This window comes from Bos taurus, chromosome 5 (genome assembly GCF_002263795.3).
Source record: "Bos taurus isolate L1 Dominette 01449 registration number 42190680 breed Hereford chromosome 5, ARS-UCD2.0, whole genome shotgun sequence".
Taxonomy (NCBI): Eukaryota; Metazoa; Chordata; class Mammalia; order Artiodactyla; family Bovidae; genus Bos; species Bos taurus.
Window position 1 is genome coordinate 107,577,669 of NC_037332.1, and position 22,749 is coordinate 107,600,417.

The following is a 22,749-nucleotide window of genomic DNA, read 5'->3' on the forward strand; positions in this document are numbered from 1 at the left end:
TACAAGTCCCAGAGCGTCTCAGGGCAAGACAGCCTGCGCGAGAGCCCCGCGAGCGGAGTGGGGGTGGGGCGCCCCGGGCGGCGGGGGGCGGGGCCCGAGCGGGCTGTGTGGAGGCTTCAGATTCCCGGCGCCATTTAGCGCGGAGTTTCGCCGGCGGACGCGGCTCTTCTTCCGCGGCCTCTCTGCACTCATCTCCGTGACAGAAGGCGCCCGACCGGGTGACTGCCCTTACTTCTCCCGGCCCTCCTCGGCCCGGAGGAGCACCGGGCTCGGGCCCTCCCCCACCGGCTCTCCCTCCGTCAGCCCCCGGCCCCGGCCCGGAGAGGAAGGGGTCCGCCCGGCCCGGGGCGGGCGGTGAGGCCCGGGGCCGGGGGCCGCTCCTTCGTGTCGCGCTTCGGCCCCTCGCGTCGGGCAATGGGCGGCCTCTGAGGCCGTCCAGCAGGGCGGGGAGGAGGAGCGGCCGCCTGCCTGGCCGCGAGCCCCATCGCGGCCTCGTCCGCCTCCGCGCCGAGCGGCAGCCGCTCGGGGGTCCAGCCCGCCCCGGGCCGCAGCGGTGGAGAGCCGGCCGCCGCCTCCTTGACTCGGTGCGGGCCGCCGCGCCGCCCCCATGACCGCGCGCCCCCGGCCCTCCAGCCCGCCCGTCCGCCGCTCGCCGCACGATGGGTGCGGGCCGTGAGGCGCCAGCCCCCGTGCCTCCGCCCCGCCGCCGCCCCCGACAAGCGCGCCTCGAGAGCCGCAGCGGCCGCCGCAGCCGGGCCCGCGGGCCCGCCTCCCGCTCGGGCCGCCGAGTCAGTGCTGAGTGAGGGGCCGTCGCCCCGCCGCCCCGGGCCGGCCCCCTTCTTCCGCGAACTCGAGCAGCCCGCCTCGCTCCCGCTCCCACCATGTCTGGCGGCGCCGCCGACCAGCAGAGCAGCGCGCAGGGCTCGCTGTTCCTCTCGCCCCCGGCGCCTGCCCCCAAGAATGGCTCCAGCTCGGACTCCTCGGTGGGGGAGAAACTGGGCGCCGCAGCGGCCGACGCCGCAGCCGGCCGGACGGAGGAGTACCGGCGTCGCCGCCATACCATGGACAAGGACAGCCGGGGGGCGGCCGCGACCACCACCACAGAGCACCGCTTCTTCCGCCGCAGCGTCATCTGCGACTCCAACGCTACGGCCCTGGAGCTGCCCGGCCTCCCTCTGCCGCTGCCTCAGCCCGGCGCGGCTGCCGTGGTCCCGCAGCGGAGCCCCCCGGAACCCCCGCGCGAGGAGACCCTGATCCCCGCCGCTGCCGCCCAGGTGGCCCAGCAGCCGCCCGCCGCCGCCGCCGCCGCCGCCGCCGCCGCCCCTGAGGAGCCGGTCGCCGCGAGCCCGGCCACCTCTTCGGCCCCGAGCAGCGCGGGCAGAGACCGCCAGGCTGTCCAGCCGGGCCCCGCGGGGAGCCGAGAGGAGCCTCCGACGTCGAGAAGTGGCAGCGGCGGCGGCAGCGCCAAGGAGCCCCAGGAGGAACGGAGCCAGCAGCAGGATGACATCGAGGAGTTGGAGACCAAGGCCGTGGGCATGTCCAACGACGGCCGCTTTCTCAAGTTTGACATCGAGATTGGCAGGGGCTCCTTTAAGACGGTCTACAAGGGTTTGGACACCGAGACCACCGTGGAGGTCGCCTGGTGTGAGCTGCAGGTATACCCCACCTTCTTTCTCTTACAGTGCTGTGGGTCCCACATTTGGCTCGGCCACTTGGCCGAATTTTCCCTTTACGTGTCTTCCTCTTGACTGTTCGCTGCGAGTGGGGGGAGGCCAACTTTCGAAAGAGTCACCAGGATTTGGGGTGTTGGCACAGGTGAGGCGTTAGTATTTGTAGCCAGAGATTCGCTCCTAGGGAAGGAGTGGTGAAAGTCATCCGGATACCAGCGCGTTGCCTCCTCGTCATTGTTTTAGTGTCTGGCAGGAAACGGAATGAGCGGGGAAGTTTTTGAGTTCGGAAAGTACAGTCCTCTTGCCTTGTGTTCATCAGAGGTCTGCAGTGATGAACTGCTGGTGTGTTAGATGCGTGTTTCCATTCCTGAGAACAGGCGGTCTTAAGAACGTTGCTCACGAATGACCTTCTTTTCGACGAATCTTAGTTGGTGGTCGCACCGGCATCTAATAAACTAAAAAAGGCTTCCTTCACTGGATAGTTTGAGATTAGAAAGTTACAGTTGGGTGTTTGATATCGTTCCACCTGATGATGTTTAAGCAAGTTTTGATAACCGTGAGCAGACGTTGTTATTAAAACTAGTGTGTCTTTAGCCCACTCGCTGTTCTGTGGGTAATACAGGAGCTTATGTAAATTGTGTTTTGAGAGTTGTAATGTCATTATCATTGTTTTAATCTTGTAAAAGATTTTTAAGCTAAACTTTCTCAAGGGTACAAATGAGTGACAAAGGCTTCATTTTTAACCTCTAGGAGGTTTTCATGGTGTAAATAATGGTGTGTCATCCTGGTTGACAAGGTTATAACGGGGTTTGGGCTACTTGTTGGCTTGATCTGTAGCAGCTTGACTGAAGTTGTCCTCACCTATGTGTGTTCACATAGGTTATTGGAAGAAGTGGAGTTGAACTGAATAAAAAAACCACTGACATTATACGTGAAAAATGCCAGTATCCATATTTTTCTGGCAAAGGAAATGAACCAAGCTGAAATAGGATATGAAAGTACCTGAGTGATCTAGGAATTTATCTATTATCCGTGACCCAATATGTTAACATTTAACCTTTTGAATGTCACCTTCCAAATGACCAAGGTCATATCAAGTGTGAAGGAAAATTAACATGTGGAAGGAAGTAAACTTAAAAAACTGACAAGTTTTTTAGGAATATAATTTCTTAAATTTTATAGTTAGTGATACAGAACTTCTAAAGGCATTGTGAAATAAAAACTCAATTTTGTAGTGTTTTAAGAGTTCGAAAGGTGGTAGACCTGTGTTTTTTTTTTTAATTGTCAAATTATAACTTTATTCCTTGGTCATTCTTACTCAGAAACTTTGATCTGATTTGTTTTGGCTTACAGGCAGAGTATTAGTTACAAGCAAACAAACACCTGTTACGTTTTTAATACCTAAGGTGCTTATTGCTACTGATCCTGTATTGTATTCTTTTATTGTTTCATATTTGAATAGGTGTTTTTTAATAATTTTTTCCCCTCTATTTGTTACCTTACTCTCAAGACTAGACCCAAGTAAGTGTTGAGCACTTTATGGATTAACTTTGTTAGATTCAATTTTTAACTTTTAAGACTTCTCAGAATGTATGTTTTTTTTGCACCTGGAATCTTCAGATAGTTTATTATCTTGAAACTACTGATACAGTGGGTGAAAAAAACCTCAGTTTGTCTAATGTCACGATTTTGTCTAAGCTTCTCATTTTTTTTTTCTAGAACTCATGAATTTTTGATTTTTGTTCTCTAGGCATGGTCATGGTTAAACAAAAGAATATCTTCTCTCTATGTATAACAGTGCCATATTATTTTTATGCTAGTTTGGAATTTGGCTGGAGAACCAAATGAAAATGCATTTGAGTGGTACCCTGCTTTGGAACCTTCCTTTTATGATCCTACTTTGACAGTTTTCCATTTTTGTTTTTAAAATGTGATTATCTTAGTCCCAAGATCTTTTATAGCAGTAGCTGGACAGTATTTATGATGTTTTGGCCAAAACACTTGATAACAACCTACTCAGTAGGTTAGTGGTTGAGTTATTGTCTTTGGATCTAAGTTAAAGGACAAGCCAAAGGATTACTAAATCATTGGGGAAAAAATAAACTTTTCTCACTAAATGTATACTTACTACAAATTTTTCTGTAGGAAGACTGGAGAAATATTGTGTTGTTGAGTTAAAAATGTCATGTATTAAAACTGGAAGAAATCTTAGGCTATTCTGCCCAGCTTCTTATTTGATAAATGAAGAACCTGAAGTAGAGTAACTTATTTGTAAATGACTTTCTTGGGTTGATAAGGAATAAAATTAACTGGTTAGGATCTAATAATTTGAGAAATGTTAAAGCATTTGTAGTCTAGTAGATGGTTAATTGGTAAATCTCAAATGAAGCAGTTCTGTTTTTGATGTGGAAGTTACTGTCAGATTTTTGGAGAGATCTGATCCTGTAACCCTGGCAGATTCCAGACTTATGATATGGGTAGCGATTTTATCACTTCAAATGGAGAAATAAATAGGCTTTTGGGGATGAAGGATGGATGGGTGTGGTATGTGAGTCAAATTTGTTTCCATCAAGCCTATTTTTAGAGTCACAATATGCATAGTTATCTATTAAAACAAATACTGACTCTTAATATGTGGGTAGTACTTTGATACTACAGGATCTTAAGTGATAACTGAGATCCATTAAGGTGCATATTTACTTACCTGGTTTTACTAGGCAGGTGATGTGCCTTAATTTTACTTCTCTTTTGGCTTGATCAGAAAATGTTGTTACTGCTGGACTTTACAGAATTTACATTGCCTTTTTTAGGGAGGGTTTGTTTTTGTTTTAAAGAAACATAGCATAATTGCTTTGATAAAACATAATTATACACTGCGATTCATTTACTTTAAGCACTTCTGCCCATGCTGCTTCTAAATACAGAGTTCACTGAATATATTGATAAGATTATTTCCAGATCTGCCTGAAAGGAGAAGTCAAATCATAAATTTTGATTAAACTCCAAAATACTTAGTGTATGCTTTTTTCTGGCTTTTAGCAAGTTAAGGCTCATGTCTCATCATGAGTATATGATATCAATGTTTTATGAAAAGTTTTTTGATGGTGTGTAGAAATTTGTTGTGGTTCTGTGATTAAGAAACCATAACTTATTCTTTGTTCTTAATTCATTGAACTGTTATTCCCATTTTGAATAGTGAGGATTTTTCTTACCTTAATGTTTTAAATTTGTGCCACATTCCTTGGTTTTTAGGAATCTGTACTAACTTTTAGTCTCAGAAACTAAATTTCAGAGAATAGTCTTTGGAGTCTTTTTGCTTTTAAATTTTCAGAGCCACTGATTTGTTGGAGTATGGGCAAAATTCAGGTAGCTCAAGGGTAGCTGCTGTGCAAATTAAAGAATGATTGGTGACTTGTTTGAAGTAATCCTTTGTCCCTTCTCAACAGGACAGAATAATAATTAAAGACAGAATAATTTTGGCTAGGTAAGAGTTAATTTAAAATATATGTAGACTTATTGTTTGAAGAAATAACCTTTGTACAGGACAAAGATTATATTTAGGTTGTTTTTTTTTTTAATATAGTTCTTTGTTTTAGGGGCTTAAATGTTTTCCATTTTTCTTACCTTTTTTCAGATCTTTAGTATCACAATTGTTTGTAGTGTAAGAACTTGGAAAGAGATTGTTTTTGTGTAAAACAAACTGGGAATCTATTGTGGGTGACTGAGTTCATTTCTTGACATTCAGATTCTAGTGCAAGATCCTGGTCATTTAGAGTCATCTTGGTTAATCCCTGTGGAAACATTCAGCTAAAACTGGGCTCTCATTTTCAGAAATCAGCTTGATTTCAGAAATCAAGTGTGTTATTTGTGTTTCCTGATAAGTTAATATTTTAGATAAAGCTGTAAAAACTGCAAGAATGGTTATGTTCAAATTATAATTTCTGAAAATGTTCATATACTGTGAAAAATTCACAATAATTGGTTTCTAGGTTTTGCTATGCCAGTTCTTTATATTTACTTATTGTTCGCATTTTATATTTTTTTTGGTCCTGTATTAAAAATCAAGTGTGCGGGATTAGGTGAGACTTAGCATGACCTGCACTTGGATTTGGAAAAGGCACTCTTTTTCTGCAGTATAACACCGTGATTAAGAACTAAAATGCCTGACTTTCCATTCAAATCCTGGCTCAGCTAATGATTGTGTAACCTTGGGTAAACTTCTTTGTTAGTTCCTTACCTGTAAAGTGAAATGTAATGAGTGCCTATTTTACAGAGTTGTTGTGATGATTAAATGAATTAGGATATATAAAAAACTTCTAGCACCGAATGTGGCACATATATATTAACTGTGATGATGCAGCATCTTTTTTTTAGGCTACCTTTTTGAGGGTACTGATGAAAATTTTGATTTGTTTACATTTATTCTTGAAAAATATAGCAAACCTCCATACTGTTGCTACCATTCTTACAGGAGAAATGTTGGAATTGAACATGGTGTCATCAGTGTTTTCACATCCTTTAACTTTACCTGTCCTCTGCCTAACTTCCTCTTGTTAATTTCATAACTTGTTGCTCCCAAATGGCAGTCTTTCTGAATGACTAGTTTCCAGAATTTGCTGAGATCTTTGCTCTTGGGATCATTCTTTCTTCACATTGATTAAAAATCATTTACATTCTTTGTCTATTCCATTAGTCTTTGAGCTCTTTGAAGACATAAGTAGATGCTCCATATACTTTGGTAAGTATTAAATTTTTTCTCTTACTAAGTTAGAAATAGTTGTAGATCTCAGGGTTTTTTCATCCATATTCCTTGCCTTTCATTGGTCCACAGCAGATTCTCTAATCTTGTATTTTGAGATTTCACTCTGGTATAATACAACACATATAGCAGAAACCAGCTCTGAGGCAGATAACTTGGATTCTGTGTTACCCAATTATCTGACCCTGAGTAAGGAACTTAACTCTGTAAGACTGATTTATTAGTAACATGTCTTATTGACTTCACAGGATTGCTGAGGAGCAACTGAAATACTATGTGAAGGTACTTTGAAAAATGTAAAGTATGATACTTCAAAGAAAAATCCATTTCGAAGGCTATTAATTATCACTTGTTACAGATTAATTATTTTAAACTTCGTAGTTGGGTTTTAGGAGCATATTGTTCAGTTTAAGGGTTTTATTAAATCTTAAGTTGAGTTTAAGGGTTTTATTAAATCTTAAGACAGCTTTTAGACTGAAGAGCAGCTTTTGGACTGAAAAGAAATTGCCAGAAGCTTTTCTTAAGAGTTTTTTTGTTTGGAAGAGGATTATGCCTTTGACAACTGGCAGGCTTAATTTTGTGTGTGGCTCTAAAAAGATTGGTTATTGATATGTTCTTCAGGAGAGAAGAAACTTTAGTATTTGCTTGGTTTTGTGGTTGACTTCATTGTAGACTATCTCTACCTGAATTTGTATTAATTTAGCTTTTCGAGTGGGCTTTCATAAATCATTTAGTTTTTGATGTTCTGACTTGAGTCTTGGCATTGTAAGATTGACATATTAAATGTGCTGTGCTAAGTTAATGTGCTTAATGATTTTTAGAAAAGAATCGTCAGATAAGCTTTGTCATCACAAGCAAATACAGTTTTCCCTGAAATTTAAGAAATATTAAGAAATTAACATTTTAAGAATAATTTAAGAAAATGTTTGGAAATCTGCTTGGTATAATCATATTCAGGTTAGTTAAGAAAATCCACTGTTTTTGTAGATGCCTTTTGAGCTGCTAGGTTGCAGTTTCTCAGACACAGGTGATCTGTGTTTTCGTCATTAGGTACCTGGTGAATGGTGTTGAGTTAATCGAGCACTAATATATAAACCAAACAGTGAGAAGTGAAATGAAGTAGTGAAGCACATCATTAATGTTGTCATTGTCTCTGTTAGTTGACAGAAGTAAACATGTTGTTTGAGGTAATGATAGGATTCTCTTCCTGGCCAATGGTTTTGAGCCAGACAACATGATGTACAGTCACTGTCCATATCTGCAGGTTCTGCATTCACAGATTCAACTAATTGTAGATGGAAAGTATACTGGAAGAGAGAAATAGCAGAAAGCAAAAGTTGAATTTTTTGCACTTGTAGCAACTGTGTGTATTACATTGTGTTTACAACTATTTATGTAGCGTTTACATTGTGTTAGGTATTATAAGTGAGCTAGAGATTATTTAAAGTATATGGAATATATGTATAGATTAAATGCAAGTAATGCACCATTTTATAGACGGGACTTGTGCATCCTGGGTGGAGGCTGGGGAGCGTCCCTGGAACCAGCTCCCTGAGGACCTTGAGGGGTGACTATATTCATCTCTGTGGATTTTCTCTCTGCTTGGACTGGTCACTCATCCTGGGTTATGGTAGACTTGGGAAATGCAATATAACATCTCTTTAACATGCTAAAGAGTTCGTAGACATTATCGTATTTACATGCTCTTTGAACTGTCCACACACCCTTCCCACACAAATACTCGGCTGTAGGCAGTGGAGAGAATTTGAAGCAGAGGAGTATAAAATTAATTGTGGAGAATTATTTAAGGAGTACGAATATGTAGAGTTTAGTTTTATGTATGAGTGTGAGATTTCTAGGGCCTGAACTAAGACAATAGAAGAGCGGAATTTTTAAATATTTAGTAGAGAAAATGGGCAGGGTTTATTGATGAAGTGGAATTTGGAGGAAAAATGAAGCACAGGCGAGAGGGTGGGAATAAAAAATGGTACTGTCAGCTGAGGGAGGAAATAGGAAAGAATGGAGGGGAAGCCTTTGAGGGGAAGGGGTGTGGAGGTGTATTCAGTTGACGTGATGAGTGTGAGGTGCTTGTGATACCTCCAGGAGGAAGTTCAACCAGGCCACTGGATACATTCCTGAAGCGTAAAAGAATGGGTCTGAGGTAGAAATAGAGGCTGTCTGTATTAGTCATAGCTGAAATGATGGAAGTAAATGCAGTTATCTAAGGAAAGGATATATATGAAGAGAAACAGAGGAAAAGACAGGGAAGAATAATGGGCCTAGGGCAAAACAGCAATAATTAAAGGGTGGGCAAAGGAAAAAGGAGCCCAGGGAGACTAAACAAAACAGCAGGAGAACAGAACAGAAAGAATAAAATTTCCAGGAAGGAATATAGCAGAGAAGTTCAATATATTCAAAGATATACAAAGGATATTACCACAAATTCACATACACATGCAGAATTAACAATAACTAATGTTATGTCACATTCACTCTAGATATTTGGTGATCTTACAGTTTCAGAAGAGTGGAAGACTTGCAGTGAGTTTAAAGAGTGGCTGAGGAAGAAGGGCATGGCAACCCACTCCAGTATTCTTGCCTGGGAAAATCCCATGAACAGAGGAACCTGGTGGGGCATGGTCCATGGGGTTGCAGAGAGCTGGACATGAATGAAGTGACTGAGCACACATGCACAAGGGAGGTTAAGAAGTAGAGACGGTAAGAGCAGGCCATTTCTTTAGACAGGTTTGAACAAATATGGGGCAAGAAAGATTGGGTAAGTAGAAGGCATGATCTTGGAGAACATGGATAGATGAGCAGGGAAAGGTCTTTAAGAGTTAAAACATTGATATATAATAATGTGTCTGCTTTCTGTGCCACAGATAAGAGTCTGTTCTAAGGCAGTTACTGTTTTAGTTTTGGTTATTCTTTATGGATAGTTAAGTCAATCCAAAATAGGTTTTCATACTTCATATGCTGTTTGTCAACTAGTTTCTATAATACTCAATTGTTGGGCATGATAAACTGATTCTTAAAACAGCTTGTTTCTCTCTGTAGTTAGTCTCTGGCATTAATGCTGCATTTGGGTGTTAATCTGGCGATACAGACTTTTTTAGTGGGGCATCTCTGAAATGACTGTCTTTGTGTGTCACTTGAGGAAGCAGATTTCACGTGAAACTATTACAAGAAAGATTCTTAATTATTACACTATTTCTAGAATGTGGTTGAAATGGACGTATCTACAACAAAAAGCCTAAATAACTTCTTTAAGCCCTTGTCTTTTTGAAGAGTGTTCCTTGCTAATTAAATTAATCTGGAAAAGTATTAATAATTACTAATACTTACCTAATAGGATTTTTTTGGTGATAAGCATAGTCTTATGCCCATAGCATATTATTTGTAATTCTCAGAGGTATAGTACAAGGCAGATTTTTAAACATTTTATATTTGAGGAAACAAACACAGGTTTAATAGCATGTTTAAGATCACATGGCATCTGAGTCCTTGTTTTTTTCCACTGCAAAATACTTCAGTTAAACTAGGAAGAAGTTTGAGTTACAGTGGAATTGAATTTTTTTGTTCTGTTTAGCAATTACAATTTGTTATTGAGCAACTTATACCTTTTATACTTTCAGTTCATGAAGTAAATCTCCATTTCAGTAGCCTTTTAACCAGTTTACATTAGTAGATGCTATAAGGAGGGAGATGGTGTGTTTATTAACTTCCTGGTGTATCCTAAGTTACTTATATTGGTTATGATATAGAGCGTCTGTTTATTTTTTATTACTTTTGTTTATTTTTAATTTTTTGGCAGCTCCCTGTGATATGCTGGATTCTAGTTTTCTAACCTCGTATCAAACCCACAGCCTTTGCAGTGAAAGTGTGGAGTCTTAAGCACTGCATCACCAGAGAAGTCCCTTGAACGTCTGTTTTAGACTTAAATTTTTGAGACGGGATGTTATTTTTAGTGGCCGCTGTGTATCAAACTTCCACCTAATAGAGACAGATTGATGGTTACAGTGCTGGTGTGTCTGCAGTCGTGCGGTTACGTCCAACTCTTAGTCGAGAATACTGGAGTGGATTGCCATTTCCTTCTCTAGGGGATCTTCTCGACCCAGGGATTGAACGCAAATCTCTTGCTTGGTAGGTGGGTTCTTTACCACTGAGCCACCTGGGAAACCCCTATAGTATTGGTAAGCTCTGTCTGTCTGTTGAAAGCCATGAGTTCACATTCATATCTCCAGTTCTAGAGTTCTTTCTAGCTTTCCCCTTTTCCATTTATATACACACCCTACTTGTGAGAGTGACAAACTTGCTTCTTATTATCCTAAATGTATGTGTGAACTGGCATAATCTAGAAATACGTATGTGGTCTTTGTTCCTGATTCCTGACAGAGCTCCTAAAAGCCTTGAAAGTTCCAGGAAGATGGCAGTATCTTTTGTTCTAATGAGGTGACTCTTGACTGACTGGCTCAGAGATAGCTTCAGGGTAGGTGCTGGTCACCAGGAAGACCATGCCATGATTAGAGGGCTGGAGCTTTCAGCCCTTCTCCCACCCCCAGCTTCTGGGAGTGGAGGAGAAGAGGAGCTGGAGGTTGAGCTACTCACCAATGGCCAGTGATTCACTCAACCATGCCTAAGTAGTAAAACCTCCATAAAACCCCCTGATTCACAGAGTTTAGAGAGCTTCTGGGTTCATGACCACTTCCAGGTGCCAGGAGGGTGGTACACTGTAGAGGGAGGGCATGGGAGCTGTGTGACCCTCCTCAGAGGCTATACCTTGCCCTGTGTATCTCTTGTGTTTGGCGGTTCCTGAGTTCTCTGAGCCACTCTGGCAAGTTCTCAAACCTGAAGAAGGGGTCATGGAAACCCTGGATTCATTGGTTGGTCAGAAGTGTAGGTGGCAACCTGGGACTTGCAGCTAAGCTAGTGTCTGAAGTGAAGGCAGTGTTGTGGAACTTAGCATCTGCAGGGGTCCCTGCTGACTCCAGGTGGTTAGTGTCAGAAATGAGTTGAATCAGTAGGACACCCAGTTGGTGACCAAAGAGCTGAAACATTTGTTGGTGGTGTGAAGAACACTGTACAGTTGGAGTCAGGGAGTTGAGAATAACAGAGTTCAGAATAGCCAGTAGTCTCTTGGCTCCTCTGGATGGAGGTCCCTTAGGCACCCTTCTCACTCCAGCAAGGCTATTTGAAAATTAATTCACTTTCTGTCCTTTTATATTCTCTCTACTGCTGCTTTTGGGGATATGGTACAGCTTTTTTTTTTTTTTTTTTAAGCCTACAGTAAAACAGGTGACATAAATTGCTATGAATTTGCTTTAAGAATATTGCAGTAATCCAGGTGAGTTTTTCCCTCAGCACATTCATAATCATTTCCTATAAATACAGATAATGTCTGTATTTAATTTCTACTAGGAATTAATTACATTAATTCCTATTAGGTTGGTGCAGTTTCAGACATGAATTTTAAATCATTATAACTGGGCTCAAACACATCTTTATTAATCTAAATAGCAACCATTACAATCAGCACGTTTTTGCCAGTGAGAAGTAAGTTTATTCCTGTAGCATAAAAACAAAACAAGACCAGGAGCTGACTGTGGCTCATATCATGAACTCCTTATTGCCAAATTCAGACTTAAATTGAATAAAGTGGGGAAAACCACTAGACCATTCAGGTATGACCTAAATCAAATCCCTTATGATTATACAATGGAAGTGAGAAATAGATCTAAGGGACTAGATTTGATAGAGTGCCTGATGAACTGTGGACGGAGGTTCATGACATTGTACAGGAAACAGGGATCAAGATGACCATCCCCAGGAAAAAGAAATGCAAAAAAGCAAAATGGCTGTCTGAGGAGGCCTTACAAATAGCTGTGAAAAGAAGTGAAAAGCAAAGGAGAAAAGGAAAGATATACCCATTTGAATGCAGAGTTCCAGAGAATAGCAAGGAGAGATAAGAAAGCCTTCCTCAGCGATCAAGGCAAAGAAACAGAGGAAAATAATAGAATGGGAAAGACTAGAGATCTCTTCAAGAAAATCAGATACCAAGGGAACATTTCATGCAAAGATGGGCTCAATAAAGGACAGAAATGGTTATGGACCTAACAGAAGCAGAAGATAGTAAGAAGAGGTGGCAAGAATACACAGAAGAACTGTACAAAAAAGATCTTCACGACCCAGATAATCATGATGGTGTGATCACTCACCTAGAGCCAGACATCCTGGAATGTGAAGTCAAGTGGGCCTTAGAAAGCATCACTACGAACAAAGCTAGTGGAGGTGATGGAATTCCAGTTGAGCTATTTCAAAGCCTAAAAGCTGATGCTGTGAAAGTGTTGCAGTCAATATGCCAGCAAATTTGGAAAACTCAGCAGTGGCCGCAGGACTGGAAAAGGTCGGTTTTCATTCCAATCCCAAAGAAAGGCAATGCCAAAGAATGCTCAAACTACCACACAATTGCACTCATCTCACACGCTAGTAAAGTAATGTTCAAAATTCTCCAAGCCAGGCTTCAACAATACATGAACTGTGAACTTCCAGATGTTCAAGCTGGTTTTAGAAAAGGCAGAGGAACCAGAGATCAAATTGCCAACATCCGCTGGATCATCAAAAAAGCAAGAGAGTTCCAGAAAAACACCTATTTCTGCTTTATTGACTATGCCAAAGCCTTTGACTGTGTGGATCACAATAAACTGTGGAAAATTCTGAAAGAGGTGGGAATACCAGACCACCTGACCTGCCTCTTGAGAAACCTGTATGCAGGTCAGGAAGCAACAGTTAAAACTGGACATGGAACAATAGACTGGTTCCAAATAGGAAAAGGAGTACGTCAAGGCTGTATATTGTCACCCTGCTTATTTAACTTCTATGCAGAGTACATCATGAGAAATGCTGGGCTGGATGAAGCACAAGCTGGAATCAAGATTGCCAGGAGGAATATCAATAACCTCAGATATGCAGATGACATCAGCCTTATGGCAGAAATCGAAGAAGAACTAAAGAGCCTTTTGATGAAAGTGAAAGAGGAGAGTGAAAAGGTTGGCTTAAAGCTCAACATTTAGACAACTAAGATCATGGCATCTGGTCCCATCACTTCATGGCAAATAGATGGGGAAACAGTGGCAGACTTTATTTTTTGGGGCTCCAGAATCACTGCAGATGGTGATTGCAGCCATGAAATTAAAAGATGCTTACTCCTTGGAAGGAAAGTTATGACCAACTTAGCATGTTAAAAAGCAGAGACATTACTTTACCAACAAGGGTCCATCTAGTCAAGGCTATGGTTTTTCCAGTAGTCATGTATGCATGTGAGAGTTGGACTATAAAGAAAGCTGAGCGCCAAAAATTGATGCTTTTGAACTGTGGTGTTGGAGACGACTCTTGAGAGTCCCTTGGTCAGCAAGGAGATCCAACCAGTCCATTCTGAAGGAGATCAGTCCTGGGTGTTCATTGGAAGGACTGATGTTGAAGCTGAAACTCCAATACTTTGGTCACCTGATGCAAAGAGCTGACTCATTGGAAAAGACCCTGATGCTGGGAAAGATTGAGGGCAGGAGGAGAAGGGGACGACACAGGATGAGATGGTTGGATGACATCACTGACTCAATGGACATAAGTTTGGAGGAGTTGGTGACGGACAGGGAGGCCTGTCGTGCTGCGGTTCATGGGGTCACAGAGAGTCGGACATGGCTGAGTGAACTGAACACGGCGACTGAACTGAACTGTAGCATAAAAATCCATGCTTCAGGATTCAGCTAATTCTTGGAAAGCATTTTTTGCCTCCTGCTGGTTGTGGAAGCGTTTTCCCTGAAGAAAGTTGTTGAGATGGTTGAAGAAGTGGTAGTTGGTTAGCAAGAGGTCAGGTTAATATGGCGGATGGTAGCCCAGGTGATTCAACTTTTGAAGTGTTGTTGGTTGTGCCATGTCCGGTTGGTGGTGTTGTGGAGAAGAATTGGGCCTTTTCTGTTGACCAGTGTTGGCTGTAGGTGTTGCAGTTTTCGGTGCATCTCATTAATTTCCTGAGCATACGTCTCAGATGTTATGGTTTCACCAGGAATCAGAAAGCTATATATAGTGGATCAGTCAGGCAGCAGACCACCAAACAGTGACCACGACCTTTTTTTGGTGCACGTTTGGCTTTGTGAAGTGCTTTGGAGCTGCCTCTTTGTCCAGCCACTGAGCTGGTCATCATGGATTGTCGTATACAATCCACTTTTTGTCGCATGTCATAATCCAATTGAGAAATGGTTCATTGTTGTGTAGAATAAGAGATGACACTTCAGAATGCATCTTTCCAATTTGCTTCAAATGCCGAATGACCATAGAATGGTTGAGTTCTTGGGCAACTTCTCTTGTAGTTGTAAGAGGATCAGCTTCAATGACAGCTCTTAATTGGTCGTTGTCAACTTCCCATGGCCAGCCACTGTGCTTCTCATCTTCAAGGCTCTCGTTTCCTTTGCAAAACTTCTTGAACCACCACTGTATTGCACCTTTGTTAGCAGTTCCTGGGCCAAATGTGTTCTTAATGTTGTGAGTTGTCTCTGCTGCTTTATGACCTATTTTGAACTTGAGTAAGAAAATTGCTCGAAATCGCTTTTTGTTTAACATCATTTCCATAGTCTAAAATAAATGGCAAGTAAAAAGTCTGTCGCAAAAAAAAAAAAGAGAAATATCCATTGAAATAATGTATAACATAACCACATTTATTTAAGAATGTATTCCAATATCAAATGGTAAATTTCAACAATGCAAAAAATGGCGATGACATTTGCACTGACTTAATAATTAGTGTTTTTTTCAGTCTTTTTCTGATGAAAATTCAGCATCCAAATTAATATATTCTGAGTATAAAAAAGAGCTTCCCTGGTGGCTGTGTATAAAAAAAGACTCATTGGATTTTGAAGACTTTGTATTTTTTTTAAAAGTTAAAATATCCCAATTAAAAAAAATTGATTACATATTAAAATGATAATGTTTGGGTATATTGAGGAAATAAATATTAATTTCTTTTTTCTTTTTAAAGTACGGCTACATGAAAATTTAAAATTGAAAAATTGCAGCATAGTTCACATTATATTTCTCTTGGCTACCACTGACCTGGACTGTTCTGTTAAAATGTTGTAAGAGAGCTGATGCTGCAGTAAATTAAGTTTACTACTTCCTTTTAAAAAAAAATATCTTAGCACCTTCCTTTTTGTGGTTTCTTTCATTAGCACCCTTTGCAAGGCACAATTCCTTTGCTGTTGCTGAACACAGAAATTTGGGTTTTTAATGTCTTTTCTTTTGGGCTTGTGGTGCTTTTAATATGATTATTATGAAAATTGGCATCCAGTTCATTAAAATTTTATCTTGTCTTTTGCTATTTACCAACATGTCTATATTAGAAATATTTCTTGTGATCTTACTCTTTGAGTACTTTAGTTGTTGCAAGGAGAATGTTAGAAGTCAGTTTTTCAGCAAATATCTTGAAATGTTTTCTGTAAATATTTTCAAATAAAATGCATGTTTGGATGTATATTGAATGTGTAAACTTGCTGCTTTATTTATATTCTTTGATCATTAATAGCCACTGTGTTTTCTTAAAGTTGTTGGCTCATTTAGTGTCCATATTCCTAAGTTTAATGATATTGATAAATAGGTTACATTGATTTATTGGTATCTTTTGCTTATAAAAAGAGACATTATTTATAGTTCAACAACTTATTTGCATTAAGTTTCTCCAAAATACTTAATGTTTTGACTAACTGTTCCTGTACAGTAAAGAAGGTTGAAAAGATTAGTGAAGATATAGCTACCTGCTTTAATAAAGTTGTAAAATATTTGAGATAGCAAGACAAAGCTTTTCAAACTCTGTATGATAGTTTAATGACCATGGAAACCAGTTTTCCTTTTTGTTTAAGGACGTTTTGGTAGTCACTTTTTAGAGCTACCTGTTAATTTGATTTTGACTTAGTTATCTGAATTATAAGCTTCATTTATTTCCATCATAGATTTTACAACCTTAAGTCACAGACAAAGGCTTACAAGAAAGTTTTATAAAAGTAATACATTCTCATAAAAATTAGTAAATTAGAGGGCAAAGAGGAAATATAAATTACCTGAAATGTGCCACTTCATCTACAGATAAGCATTGTTAGGATTTCTAACAGTCTAATTTCAGTGTGTTGGATTTTTGTTTTTATAGCGGTGATCATATTGTATGGTCCTACAGTTTGCTAGTTTCATTGTATAGCAGAAACATTTTCCTTAAACATTTGAGGTTTTTAGATCAACCGGCAAATTCTGTTCATAGTCATAATTGGTGTGTGTGTTAATGTCGCTGTTAATATACTGTTAAGGTCACATAATTTTCCTGATTTATATAGAAAAGAGCATTTCGTATGTTAAAAATTTGAAATTTTAGATTAAAAAGTACTAAATATTTAGATAAAAATATTATTTGTGCACTGTTAGAATTGTTTTTGATGCTTTTTAACGACTGTACCTGCAGTTATGACATGAGTTTTAGAACTCATATTTTAATCATAAGTTTGTATGTAAAACACTTGAATTCCTACTTGAGTATGTATTAATTCTTCTTAATTCTCATTAAGAGAAAATCAGGATGTCTGGCTCACAAATACCTACGTTTAGTGATGGCTAAATCTTGGAAACCAATCACTGATGGATTTGATCACTCTGAACAGAAGTTTTAAAGTCACGGTTGATATATTGCAAAGCTGATTAGTTTTTCACCTTCAGCCTTTGTTAAGAGATTAGCAGAGAGTTCATTCACCTCATGATTTTGGGCATGGTCAGAGTATTATTTTAAATCAGGCATTTGCTTCTAGAACAGTTACTGTGGTTGAGAAGTTTGTAAAAGTTGAGTATTAGGGGCTTTAATAACAGTACATTGAAAGTTCTTTGAGGAAGTTTAGTTTTGTACATTGACTAGATTACAGGGGAAAAAGCCTTAGTGTGCTTTTTTTCTTTTTTTTACTTCCTACCCACTTCAGATAACTTAAATCTGCTTCCTTTATTTAAATTTTTAGCAAAGTCTACTCCCAAGCTACTGTAGAGCTCTACAGAGAAGTTTTTAAAGTACAGGAAGTTCTTAATGCATTTAAAGTGCACTGCTTCCTAATTGCTTTTTCCATTATACAAGTTGTGTATGCTCAAAGACATCTTAGAGAACAGGGAAAAATTGAAACTAAAATAACCCTGCTGAAATTCCATCACTAAAAAAGTAATGCTTATGTATCATTTTGGAATACTTTCCTTTTGTTTCTCCCTGCCCAAGGTGGGTTTTATATTTATTCAACAAATATCAACTGATAAACTCTTACGTGCCAGGTACTTAGTTGGCAAATAGAGAAAAATCCTGCCCTCATGTTCTGCTGGGGTCATAGGTGTGTGTGTGTGTGAGCATCCTGTTCACTGGTATAATTGCTTTTGCTTCTTAGTACTGCTGCATATGCTTTTGTGATGTCAGTTTCAGAACTGACATTTTGATCTTAAGTTAGTATGTACAACACTTGAATGACGTGCTCCTTTATGTTAAGCCTGGAAGGTTCTTTTGAAGGCCAAGTTACAGGGACTGTTGGGTAATAGGATCTTCTCTAGAATTTTCTGAAGCAACGTTACCATCATTTTCTCTCCCTTTACCAGCTCACCTCCCAGTCAGTGTACTGAAAAGGGTACTGATAATGGTCTGGTGAATCCTGCTATCCCCTTCTTTCCCTCCCATCTCTACCTCCTCAAACTCCTTCTCAGTGCTTTTACCACCCCTGCTTCTGGTGTCTCTCTTTGGGCTGTGCTTTCTCAAACAGAACCCAGTTGAAGGGATTGTCTTCTGTTTGCTGGTTCTAAAATAACACAAAAGACCTGGAGGCTAGGGACTTCAAAGGCTGGGAATTGAGGCAAAGAATTTACCTATTGGTTTGTAAGCAAAACACGAATTGATACCTCAGATTTCACTGTTCAGAGCTATTTTCTTAGTATTAAATTCAGAAATGGAATTACTGGTTCTGAGAGTATGAATATTTATGTACTTTCTACACATGGCGAGATTATTTTCCAAAAGAGATTTGGTGACCTCACTGAGACTTCACTGCCCTTATTATCATGAAACTCTCATTGCTTTATATTTTATGTCTTCAGAACTTGACTTTATTCTTTTGTTCTTCATTACTTTTTAATTGTAGCAAGTCTTTCCTCCAAAGTTAGGTAACTATTTCTAATTTCTTATTTTTCTTTTCTTAGTATTAAAATTTGTTATGTTGTTGTGGACATATTTATACTGTTGTATTAAGATTCAAATTTTAATTTATACAGATTTTTGACAAATGTATAGCTTCTCCTCAGTGTTAAAAATTTTACTTTTGCAATCACATTAATGGTTATTTCCTCATTTCTATTTTCTTTCATATAGTATTTAGAGAGTAAATTAAGGCATTACTTAATGTGATGAGTTAAATGGCACGTCAGGTAATACTTTTGTGACACAATGATTTTTAATTCAGTTTGCTTTAGATTTCTGTGTTTTTATGACAAGTTGTGTTTTCATTAACAGTTCCTTCTAGGGTCTACTTTTTATCGACCAGGCACTATGTTTTATATACACTCTCATTTAGTTCTTGTGACACACAGAGATCAATTACCATTTGCAGGTGAAAAGACTGGAAATTAAATAATTGGCCCAGATCACAACTGGCAAGTGATGGAAGTGGGAGTTAAGTCCAAGTCATTCTTGTTTATGTGTTTTTCTTTTTGTTCTTGTTTTAAAAGCCAGTATGCTTCTCTTCAAACTTTATAATTACCTAGTAGTGCACATTAAAATGGATACTGTAGGTTGTCTATGTGTGACCCAAAAGCCAAATTGATAATTTTTCAGTTTTTAACCTGGCATTTGATGTTGTGTCTTAAGTACATGTGGTCAAAGTTGAATCTCAATGTATTGTTCTTGCTCTGTATGGAATTTGTAACAGGGCAGGTGCTTTGGGAGAGAAATTACTTACTTTCCAAGGACTTCCAAAAGGCAGTAAAAGAAAATGGGATTTAGAAAAGAATATGGACTATAGAAAATTAATTGGTAATCCTGTATTTGAGAGTCGTAATTGTTGACTAGAATGCAAAGACCTAGTCATACAAAGTAGGTGCTCATTCAGAAGAAATGTGGAAGGTAAAGGCTTGGATTACATGACCATAGATGGCTCAGCGGTAAAGAATTGGCTTGCCAATGCGGGACACAAGGGTTCGATCCCTGGGTCAGGAAGATCCCCTGGAGGAGGAAGTGGCAACCCACTCCAGTATTCTTGCCTAGGAAATCCCATGCACAGAGGAACCTGACGGGCTACAGTCCGTTGGGTCACAAGAGTCAGACGTGGCTGAACAACTGAGCATGCGTGCACACAAATATAACATAAACCTAGAAAAGTTGACATATTGTGACTAGATTATCATACCAGGTGAGTAATTTGTTAAAAAGTGATTTGTTGAAATTGGAAGGAAACACTCTATGTGATTAAGGTTTAGGATTATGAATGATTTAATAATATAGGATAGGACATACCCACTTTGTAAAGAGATTAACATAACCAAACTATGGAAAAATAAAAGATTTTAAGAAAAAAACCACTAGGAATATATATTCTAAACTGCAGAACAAAAATTTTAAATTCTTAGTAATACTGGTAGTAGTCTAGTAACAGGAGAAGACAATGGCATCCCACTCCAGTACTCTTGGCTGGAAAATCCCGTGGATGGAGGAGCCTGGTAGGCTGCAGTCCTTAGGGTTGCTAAGAGTTGGACACAACTGAGCGGCTTCACTTTCCCTTTTCACTTTCATGCATTGGAGAAGGAAATGGCAAGCCACTCCAGTGTTCTTTCCTGGAGAATCCCAGGGACGGCGGAGCCTGGTGGGCTGCTGTCTATGGTGTCGCACAGAGTCGGACACGACTGAAGCGACTTAGCAGCACCAGCAGTCTAGTAACAGGTATAACTTCTCCCTGGTAACATGGCGAACCCCACCACAGGGCCAGGGTGGGGTTCAAAAAATATTACTATCAAAGTCACATATTGCCAGGAAATTAAAATTTAGGAAAATCTTGGAACTGAGGGAGGAATAAACATGAGAGAGGAGTAAGCAGCAGCGGGGAATACTGTTGGAGGACTGGAAATTGGCAGTTCTGCCGATTTTACTACTATAAAATGGAAAATGGATTGATTCCTCCTCCTCCTGCCCCACCCCCACATTCAGGAGGATAGCATTCTTTTCTGTTAAAACTGCCACTGATTATATATTTCTCCTGACAGTGATGATCATATTGTCAACTCTCTCAAAAGAGATGAACACTATATTTATTTTTGTTATATTTTAGAAAAATTAGTATGTGAACTTTAGCAACTCTTTTATTTGCATATGAGGAATTCCCTGCTGGGAAAATAAGATATGTTGCTGTGAATATAATTTTAAAATATACACATACATATGTATGTTTATAAATTCTCTTTCACTTGATATTCTAAGAAAAAATCCATATACAGTCTTGTGAATTGAATGGACTGGAATAGAAATACTGTTTTTAAAAATATATCTACCACTACCCTGGAAGTTTGAGAAGTAGAGAATAACTAAGACATTTCCTTTTGTTTGAGTGTGAAGGACACTACCTCAGTCAACTCCCATTTCCTCTTCCCTGCGTTTGTTTGAAATAGTCTATGTACGACACTAATTTGACTACTCAGTGTAATGCTCAGAAATCTGAAGAAATAACTTCCAGTCTCAACCATTCCCAGTGTTGAGCAGTTTTTTAAATCTGGAATTTTGATGTTAATCATTAATAGAATTGTTTAAGGGTGAGCAGTTAATATTCTTTAAAGAAATAATTTTGAGGTATCTTTTTTGGGGATTCCTTGCAGATGATATTATGACTTTATGGGTATTAGGAAGAAGGATGTGGAGACTAGTCATTGCTTGTATGACCACTCTGGTATGGAGTGGTGATGATCTGCCCACCATGGGCAGGGTTTAGTGTTTCTTGCTCTTTGTAGAGAGATCACCCTTGTTTAGACTGCAGACCTTGAATGTTTCTTTTCTTACTGACTCAGTTGATGAAGATTTGTTAGTAGATAGGAAGTCTTTTGTGTTTACATCCAGGTTTATTGTTCTGAATAGAGACCACTTAAAATGTTTATAATGTTTCATACTGAGTGAGATACACAGATTACCAAAAACCCCCATTTGAATTTTGTAGTACTTTGCTTCTAAAATGGGGACAGAATGTAGAAGTTCAGGAAATTTTCATTTGTATTGTGGCCCTGGCCATGCATTTTCCAAAGCAGTGGAGTTGCATTCCTAAACTTAGTGTGTTGCATGCACTGCTGAGCATAATGGGAAAAGGAAAGTGCCATAAAAAGCTAAGTACCAGGTAACTAGCTGGGAAAAACTCTTAATGGGAGAGCTGGTGTGGTCATTAATCCACTAGAAGAGTGCTTGAGGAAATGGCTGCATGTGTTAAACTGCAGTTTCTTTTGGTTATTAGAAACCAAAATAGGAAATTCAGAATTAGCACTTACATACTGATAACATTTTTTCTGCTGCCTAATACAGTGCAAAGAGAATTAAAATGGGAAACTTGGTTCTAATGCTAACTATAGAAGAATGACCTTGGGTGAGTATGTTGTCTTACTGATAAAATGAGTGGTGAAATTGTTTAAGGGTCCTTTCAGCTTTCGTTTGTTGCCTTAAATATGCTTCATTTCCTCGTGAACAATCAAGAAGGAAGATTTTTACTTTGAGCCTGATTTCCCCGACAGCTCCTCTAGTCACTTGATGCCTAGTAGATTGGCTATACACAGACTGCATTGCAGTGTTTTCAAACCTTTGTGTGAGTCGTTCAGTCATGTCTTACTCTTTGTGACCCCCATGGACTGTAGCCCTCCAGGCTCCTCTGTCCATGAGATTTTCCAGACAAGAATACAGGATTGGGTTGCCATTTCCTTCTCCAGAGGATCTTCCCAACCCAGGGATTGAACCCCGGTCTCCCTCATTGGAGACAGACTCTTTACCGTCTGAGCTACTAGGGAAGATTCCTTTTTAACTTTTAAAGATTTCAAACCTTTTAACTGAGCTCTATTCTAAGAAATACATTGTACATTTAGACCAGGCGTATACACATTTTAAATGACAGAAGTTTGACAAATTACCTTACCAGTGAAGAGTTATGTATCTCTTTAGTTTCATCTGTGTGTGTGTGTGATTTACAGTGTACTCTTTGAAAACACTTTATTTAAAGTATAAACTTGAAACTGGGTTCTTTTTTTTTTCTTAAA

At 39.8% G+C, this 22,749-nt stretch overlaps 1 protein-coding gene across 34 annotated transcripts in view; it reads left to right on the forward strand.

The window, feature by feature from the left end:
• The first annotated feature begins 118 nt into the window (after positions 1-118).
• The window catches only part of WNK1 (WNK lysine deficient protein kinase 1), a 130,343-nt gene continuing 107,712 nt past the window's right edge, over positions 119-22,749 (forward strand). For all 34 annotated transcript variants that reach the window (XM_059887115.1, XM_059887118.1, XM_059887120.1 and 31 more), the window contains exon 1: positions 119-1,655. In XM_059887115.1, coding sequence (XP_059743098.1) covers positions 882-1,655 — 774 coding nt within the window. In that variant the 5' untranslated portion in view covers positions 119-881. The remainder of the gene's footprint in view (positions 1,656-22,749) is intronic.